The sequence below is a fragment of the Octodon degus genome, unplaced genomic scaffold (genome assembly GCF_000260255.1).
Source record: "Octodon degus isolate 3935 unplaced genomic scaffold, OctDeg1.0 scaffold00268, whole genome shotgun sequence".
Taxonomy (NCBI): domain Eukaryota; kingdom Metazoa; phylum Chordata; class Mammalia; order Rodentia; family Octodontidae; genus Octodon; species Octodon degus.
The window spans coordinates 170,684-179,049 of NW_004524844.1; the positions used below are offsets into that span (position 1 = coordinate 170,684).

Genomic DNA, 8,366 nt, shown 5'->3' on the forward strand with positions numbered 1-8,366 from the left:
TCCTTAGGCACACTCTCCATCATCGATCACTTTCCTCTTTGGCCCCATAATCTTCTTGATCAGAAAATTTGGGACACTACCGAGTTACATGACATTACAGTACAACTTCTCATATGTCCTGAGTCTTAATTGACCTTAGGTTAGGGCCAAAATGTTGGCTTTCCTTGCAGCCCTCCTTTTTTCTCTAATTTTGTTTGATAATAACAATAAGCTTGTCTTCTGGATGGTTATCAACCTAAGTTTGCAGACCAAAATTAGACTTTTGTTGAATAACCTGAGTGATAGTTACTGCCAAGGCAGCCCCCTGCACAGATGAGGTGCCAATATCTGCACAAATCTGAGTCATCTCAAGCAGCATAGCCTGCTTTTTGTGGACTCTTAACGCTTCTTTACATCATTTATGTGCATTTTCAAAAGCCAATTGTTTCACTGTTAATTTGCTATCCTCTGTGTCACTGATGGTCCTCACACTAGCTTGCAATAAGTATGCTGCAAAATCTTGAAAAGATTCATCTCAGCCCTGATGAATGAAAGCCAAATTAAGGGATGCCCCACTCTTCAGAGTAAGTTCCCTCCAGGCCCTAGTGGTAACCATTTTAATTTGCTCATTTAGTTGCAATTAAAGGTCAGTTGATTGCTTGTGATAGCAAAGGCACCTTCCCCGACTAGCACATCTTTTGTAATGGTTACATGGTGAGCAGAATTACAAGCTGCCTCGTCCTTGCAATTTTCAAAGGACATTCATTTCCACAACAAATAATCTCCTGGGTGCAGGAACTAGGGTTCGATCCACAGCACTACAAGCCAGGCTGGCTCCACCCACAGGGCATGCTGAGAAAGCCACTGAGATTGGGAGGGGTCCTGTGTCTTTATAATCCCAGCACTTGGGAGGCTGAAAACTGGAGGATCACTATGAGTCCAATCTACATAGTGAGACATGGCAGACCCTGTACTAAATACATAAAAAATAATAATGATCTCCTGGATTTTCACATGCTCCAGCTATCCTTTTCCAATCTGTTAGGGCCATAATATGTTGTTCTAGGATTTCTATTAAGCTCAGGGTGAACAGAGCAGTAAGACCATAAGTATCAAAAGCTTGTTCAATTCTTGAAAGGTTTCAAAGGATAACACTTCTCAAAGCTATATAACTTGTCCAGGATGGTCAGGGACTTAAAAAGGAAGCGGGTACATACATTGAAAACCCTCCATGAGCTCCCCTGACCTTTTGGTTTCCTTTAGTGCCAATTTCAAGAAGATAAAGAAAACTACTCTATTCCCTGAGAGGCAGAAGTTCCAATCTGTGACACCACAAAATTTCTCTGCGTTGAGAAGGCTGGGATTGCACCCTGTGGCTCAGTTAAAATCATCAAATTTTGCTAAATGAAATTTGGGGGGAAACACTTCTCTGGTGAAGAAAGATCCACTTTGTCCTCCAAGGCATCTTCCTTATTTAACTGAGCAAGACCAGAGGCTCAGGACTTGCTTTCAAAGAAGAGCCTCAAGTTGAGCCCTTTGTGGTTGTAAAACCCCTTTTAATAACAGTTCAGAAAAGAAGCATAAGTACAGGAATAAAGCATGCCAAAACCACTTCTGCAGATATGTACCTCTGTGCTTTTGAGACTATGTTTGTCCCATTTTTAACTCAATCTACCTTTTTCCTTTTTGGCTTTTCCAAAACCTATTTCTCTTGCTTTTCACATGCAACCTACTTTATTAATATAAGATGAGAAGCTCTTGAACCTTGTAGCCATTAATAACTCAAATACTTAGAAACAAGCCAGAGAGTAAACTGAAAGGAGCTCCCTGTTGCTTGAGGGGCTAAGAAGAGGGCAGGAGAACACCATTAGTTATCAAAGAGGCCCAGAGAAGCCCCTGCATCATCGCAGTCTCACAGTTCCCCTCTTTCCTCTGAATTTCTTCCAGGATCTTCCATGACTTGCTCCAGGTCCAGCTCAGTGGAGGCTTCACCTTCAAGGAAGACTCTGCCATGCTCTCAAATCAGCAGAACTTGGGGTCCAGCACTTTCTTTTCCCTCCAAAGGAAAGGCCCTATGATGAGCTGGGGGCAGAGACGTGTTGGCACCATTCTAACTTCCTTTCCCTCAGACAGGATGAATGCTGAAGTCTTGCTTTGGGGAACATGAAATCTTTTCTTAGATCCTGGCTGGTCCAGTCCTGGATTCCTGGGTTCTACTTCCTTTTCCATTGTGGGTGCGGTGTGCACTGTGGTGTCACTGTGCTGACATCACTTGGTTACCTTCTTTTTCAGGATTTTTTTTTTTCAGAACCGGGGATTGAACTCAGGCCCTTGCACTTGCTAGGGAAGTGCATATTCCACTGAGCCATTTCCCCAGCCCCCTCTTTTTCAGGATCTTGTCTTGTCCATCTGACGTGCCTTTCAGCTTGGGGTTTGTAGCCTTCATCTTGGGTGATTCAGGACGAGACAAAGTTGGGTCTTTTTGCTCTTTCTCCTCCATCTCTAACTCATCCTCTTCTTTCTCCACGTTAGACTCAGGCCTGTTAGCCCCAGGCAGCATTAAGTCTTGTTTTTCTTCATTGCTGTCAGATCCACAGTATCGGTTCCAGAAGCCAAATAAGTTAACCCGATCCTCAATGTTGGTCTGCTCTGCTTTATGAGCCATCATTATGGCTACTTCCAGTATCTGAGTGTAGTCCTTGTTCCTGCACTCTTTCACTCCTGTTTGCTTGAGGGACAGCTCTTGGAAATTCTTTAGCATGTCCACTGGAATCCAAGCAAGAGAAACTGTTTATCAAAAAAAAAAGTCACATGGTATTTAGATAGAAGAGAATCAAAATGAGATGCAGAAAGATTGTACTCCTCCAAGTCAGGGTCAGATTCTACCAAGCCTAGCCACCCAGGGTAACCGTACTGCTTGGCCCAGATGATGCATCCTGGGATACAGGAGGCATGGACCACTTCACTCTCAATTCCTGTCTAGGTCTTCTCAGGAATATCACAGCACTTAAAATCCAAGGCTGTATTCTAGTGACAGAACCAATTATCTGGGAGAACCGGAGGGTCAATGTTCCTACACAGCTGCCTCCATTTCCTACAGCTTGGAGAGTAACACCAAACCCAGACTATACAATGTCCAACAACATTTCTCTTTCTTTCTTTCTTTTGCGGGGGGTGGTCTGGTCTCTGGTCTGAGAATGATTTTACATATCCTTTAGTTGGTCTCTCTGTCTGTGCTCATGTCCATCTTTGGGTGTCTCCATTTTTTCATCTTGAGACTCCTTCTTTCTTTTGCCTAAGTACTCTCTATCAACTTTCTCCTCCGAGAGTACAGGAATTGCCTGACCTGGCTCAGATGTGCTCATCTCTGAGGTAACTTTATCTTCCACAGAAACTGAAGTCTCTGGTATGTGAGGTACCATCACCTTCTCCCCACTGGCATCATCTCCATCAGTATCAGAAGCCATGATGCCTGGTTCTTTGTCTGACTGCATAAACACTGTTGGTTGACACAGGAAGGCTCCAAGCACACCTTGAGGGACTTGCGTAGCACAGTCTGGACAATCTCCTCAAATTCAGAATCAGTAGGAATTAATTTTTCCTTTTTATTCTTCTCTGCTGGCTTGCTGCATTGAGCCCTTCTTGTCTTCTCAAGGCCAAGGCTTGGACCATTCCCTCTGGTTTCTTTCTTCTTCTCTACCCTGGACTTTTGTTCACTTGGCTTGGCCTCAGTCTCTGGGGAGCCAACCCCTAGAGCCTCCCTGGGTAAATCAGGGCTATGAGGCATCATGCTATGCAATTTTTGTATAGGGGGGGCAAAAGTTTTCTTTGGTCCCTTTCCACATTATTTCTTCAGTAGTGCTGCTTCCGTTTTTGGGGTTTTTGTTTGTTTGTTTGTTTGTTTGTTTGGGTTTTTTTTTTTTTTTTGTTTTTGGGGGGGGTTTTTTGTTGTTGTTGTTTTGTTTTGTTTTTTGTTTTTTGTTTTTTGTTTTTTTGCAGAACCGGGGACTGAACTCAGATCCTTGTGTTTGCCAGTCAAGCACTTATCCTACTGAGCCATCTCCCCAGTCCCTTCTTCGGCAGTGTTGCAATCATTCAGCTCAGAAATGACGTGCACTTTGCCTTCTGGGGGGAAGAGGACCTAAAGTTGAGGAGCAGCACAAGTTGTTGCAGCGATTCTGCAAACTCCCACCTCCCTATTTCTCTCTTTAAGCTCATATTTTAAGGTCAGTAGACCTCCATGCCTCATATTTTTCACCTGATAATTGTTAATATAATACTCCAACGCTAACTATTGACCCACCAATCTGTAACCCCTACCTGTTGCCAGAAGATTCATGAGAATGTCCTGCAACCTACCAAAATCTCCTTGCCAGGGGTCTCTGTTGCAGGCACCAAATGTAGGGATATGTTGGTCCCTCAATAGTCCCGGGAGAAGAGGATTCAGAAAACAAAGACAATAGATAATAGCTGACATCAGCTGGTGGACCATGCCTGATTGGCCAAGGACCCCTGAACAACAGTACTGATGTTTATTTAAACCTTTGCAAAGTTCCAAGACACAAGGGTGCCTAGTGACTAATAGTTCATGTTGTCCAAACAGGATGTTTTTCTCAAAACTGAGGGAGCTTGACTGTTTTCGGCAATGAGGCCTCATCCTGCCCTCCTACATATGACTAATGTCCAGCTTCATCTGCTTGCAATGAAAAAGATGTTTGGGATTGAGCTCAGTAAAAAGGCACTGGATAAAATTCCCTGAGAGAGAGAGAGAGAGAGAGAGAGAGAGAGAGAGAGAGAGAGAGATATTTATCTTGATTCCATGCACACTGGCTTACATTAATGTAGATTTAAAACACAAAAAAAAGCACTTAAAGGACAAGAATCCAAGCCAGAAAGTGGATGAGAGAAGCCAAAGGGAAGCAAAAAGCACTAGACTGAAGGGAACAGCAGAGAGACAGGGATCCCAGTGAGACAGAGCTGCAGAGACCAGGCAGAGGTGCTCACTAGTTTCCGGGGTGCCCTCCCCAGACCCCTGCTCCATGTATGCTGATCTACTTAGAAAGAGGACAGCTGCAGGGAGTGTATGTACAGAAATGCTACCTTGAGGCCATCATGTTTCAGGCAAGCCCACGGGCAAGCCAGCCCTCATCGTAGTCCTCATAAGACACTGGAAGGCTCTGGACAGCAGCAGCCCACAGAGGCCAGCCCTGCACTGGACAGCCATGCACTAGGACCCCAGGAGCCAAAGCCAGGTGAACTACCCTGCCTTCTCCTAGCCAGAGCCTCATCTGTGCTTCCCGCCCTTTGAGTTGCAGCCTCTTGTTTGTCTCTGTCCACCTGCGTGTTTCTACTCTTGGCTTTAAACCACCGCTTGGACTCTGTGAACAGCAAGGATTTTGAGATTCTCTTGGCCTCAGAGCTGCCAGCAGGCCCAGTTTCAGTGCGATTTGAAGAGCACAGATTGCGGTGCCCTTCTCCACGTGTTATGCAGTTTCTTCACATCTCTTCCCTCTGTGGAAACAGATACTACCATTTCCTGTATCCTGAGCTGGCTGTGAAAGACAGCCACTATATGTCACATGCTCACTGCAGCATCTGGGCACAGGGCTGGGCCCTGAACCTCTCTGCTGAGAACACCTGTATTTCCGTCTCAGTATCCTTCACCTTCACGACCCCTAGACTTCTTTGTCTGGTACTCACCTTCCCTGCTCCAGGGTTCAGCCACAGTCTCGGTATCTCTGTCTCTGTCCCTCACTGCGACTCCATCCTCAGTCTCCCTGCCTTTCTCTCTCCTCAGAGGTAGAGCTCACACTGTCTTCTCCCAGGACCTGGACAGTAAGTGGGCCTTTTGGTGTTCCTTCTGTCCGGGGTCGGGGAGGGAGCACTTAGCATGGGGTGTAACACACACTGCAGTAAACAGGACAGTGCCCAGCATGAAGGCTCTCCATGCAACAGTCAGGAGTGGGCAGTGGGATGGCTCAGGGACATTGGAGGTCTCAGGGGATGTCCTGGGTCCATGCCTGGATGCAGGACATGGATAGATGTCAGCAATGCAGAGGGTGAGAACCTCTGTCCTATGTTGTGGTTCCACGACCAGGGTCTCAGAGTCCAGGCAGGAGGGGTCCTTTCTGGCTGCTCCTGGAAGGGTAAGGGAAGCCCCAGAGTCATCCTGTCCCCTCCCTAACAGGTGCAGACATGGGGACCACAGCACAAACCCTCTGGATCGGTCTCCTGGGATACCTCATCCACACAGCTGCAGGTACCTGAGTGTGGGGATGTGGGTAGCCTTTGTGTACCCACAGTGTGGAATCCTGCCCTGCCCATAGGCCACCTGGGGGTGTGCATGGCACCAGGCTAGGAAAGCAGGCTGTGACAGGCAGCGACTGGATGCAGAGCTGAGCACTGCTACCTCATAGCTGAGCAAAGTCCCTATTGTATCTGAGCCCACAGTTATCCCATCTCAACCGCTAATCTGAAAGCAGCTTAGATACTCCTCCCTGACTCCAGCCTGGGCCAGTGCCAGGATGTTAGCTGTAATTAGCACCTTCATCCCCAGCTCGCACACAAGTGTGGCAGCCACTACCTTCCCTGCAGAGGTCACTGCACCTGAGCCCTCGAGGTGGCTGTGCCGAGGTCTGGGATGTGTTCCCTGAGTGACCGTGCCCTCTGCCCGGCTGTCCACTCTGCATGTCCAGCCCACAGAATCCGAGCATGGAGGGTCCTTGTAGGGAAGGGCGCGGGTATGGTGGCTCTGGGTCAAGCCACTGGGGTGGTGGAGCACAGCTAGAATCCCATGAGTCAGCGGAGGGGTCAGGCCTCACAACTGTCCTGCTTAAGCCCCAGAGGCACAGCCTCAGACCATGCCCATGCTTGGCCCTCCTGATATCACCTGCGCCTTAGTCACGCTGCGCCACCAGACCCCTACGGGATCTTCACTGGGCTCCCACCAGATCCCCCACCCACACAACCACCCATCGGATCCATTGCGTGCTGATTCTGTCCCCAGGAGCTGTGATTCCACCGGAAGGAAGCAGCAGTGAGCTCCAAGTAGAGCTTCCCCCGGTCAGCGAACTCATTTCGGGTGGCTTTGATTGCTTGCCACACTCGCAGCCCTGGCAGGCGGCACTATTCGTTGACGGCAGGCGGCGCTGCTCTGGAGTCTTCGTGCATCCGCAGTGGGTACTGACAGCCGCGCACTGCTGGAAGGAGTGAGCAAACACGGGAGCGTGTCTGAGGGGAGCGGGGTGGGCAGCGAGCTGGAGTGGGAGGGCGGGGATTCTCCTGGGCCAGACCTTGTGGGCGAGGAATGCAGGGAAGTGAGGGGCAAGGCCCAGGCTAGGGTGGAATAGACTGCCCGGAGTCTTGGCCGAGGGTCGTGTTGCAACACTGCAGAGCGGCTGTACCAGAGAGAGAGCCCCAGGCCCAGAGGCTGGGCTTGGCCAGAGATGAGATTTGAAACCCTAGACCTGGAGGAAGCACGGGGCTATAGTCAAATGGCAGGCGTGGCTAGGAGAGCCACTTCGCGAGGATAGAGAAACTTTCGTCTGTCTTTGCTGAGTCTGAAGGAGGAGCAGGGACTCCAGCAGCAGGGACTCCAGCATGTGGGAAGAGAAACCATGCAGGTCCCTGGGGTGACCCAGGTGCGAAAGTGGGGAGGAGTAAGTGGCTTGAGAGAAGCAGGCTTGGATCTTAGTCCAGCCTAAAGGAGCCAGGTGGTAGACAAGGGGTGTACAGGACATGGGGCAAGGGAGAGAGACAGGAGAGGACAGAGCCAGGTGGATGGGGACCGAGGTAGGCACGTCCCTGCAGGGCAGGGTGTATGGTGAGACAAGGCTAAAGCTCACTCGTCAGAGAAAAAAAAAATCTTCACATACGATTTTAAACAAATTAATACTAATGCTAACATCCGTGATGAACAAAATATCCACATTGGAAATAAGACAGGATCCAAGGATGTGTGTTTAGGGCAAGGTGCAGCATTAAATCTGTGTTCCCTTCAGTTTCTGATATTTTATTCATCGTTGATATTTTTTCACTCATTTTTTTCAATTTATTTTATTTTATTTTGATGAGTATGAACAAAAGTAAAAACAACTAGCAGATGCAAAGTCAGAAACAGGGCAACGTATGACAATTCATATGTTACAGATTTTCACATCAAAAATAGAAAATTAACAATACTTGTGTTTTTCTTTTTGGCACACCCCTCCCCTCAGAATGCCTTCAGGGCAGGTCTGGTTTGGCTTGAGGATGAGGGGATCGAACCAAGGCATCATGAGCCTGACTGCTTTGTTTCAGCACGCACTTAAACACCTGAGCTAGGGCTGGTGAGATGGCTCAGTGGTCTAAAGCACCTACTTAGAACAAGCTTAACAAAGCACAGGGAC

The 8,366-nt window shown here is 48.1% G+C and overlaps 1 protein-coding gene and 1 pseudogene across 1 annotated transcript in view; one reads left to right on the plus strand and one right to left on the minus strand.

The window, feature by feature from the left end:
- Nucleotides 1-2,397: 2,397 nt before the first annotated feature.
- Nucleotides 2,398-5,020, minus strand: LOC101578890 (annotated as a pseudogene).
- Nucleotides 5,021-6,174: 1,154 nt separating this feature from the next.
- LOC101579278 (kallikrein-4-like) overlaps nt 6,175-8,366 on the plus strand; it is an 8,048-nt gene continuing 5,856 nt past the window's right edge. The window contains exons 1-2 of the mRNA XM_012512731.1: nt 6,175-6,238; nt 6,986-7,187. Coding sequence (XP_012368185.1) covers nt 6,175-6,238; nt 6,986-7,187 — 266 coding nt within the window. The remainder of the gene's footprint in view (nt 6,239-6,985; nt 7,188-8,366) is intronic.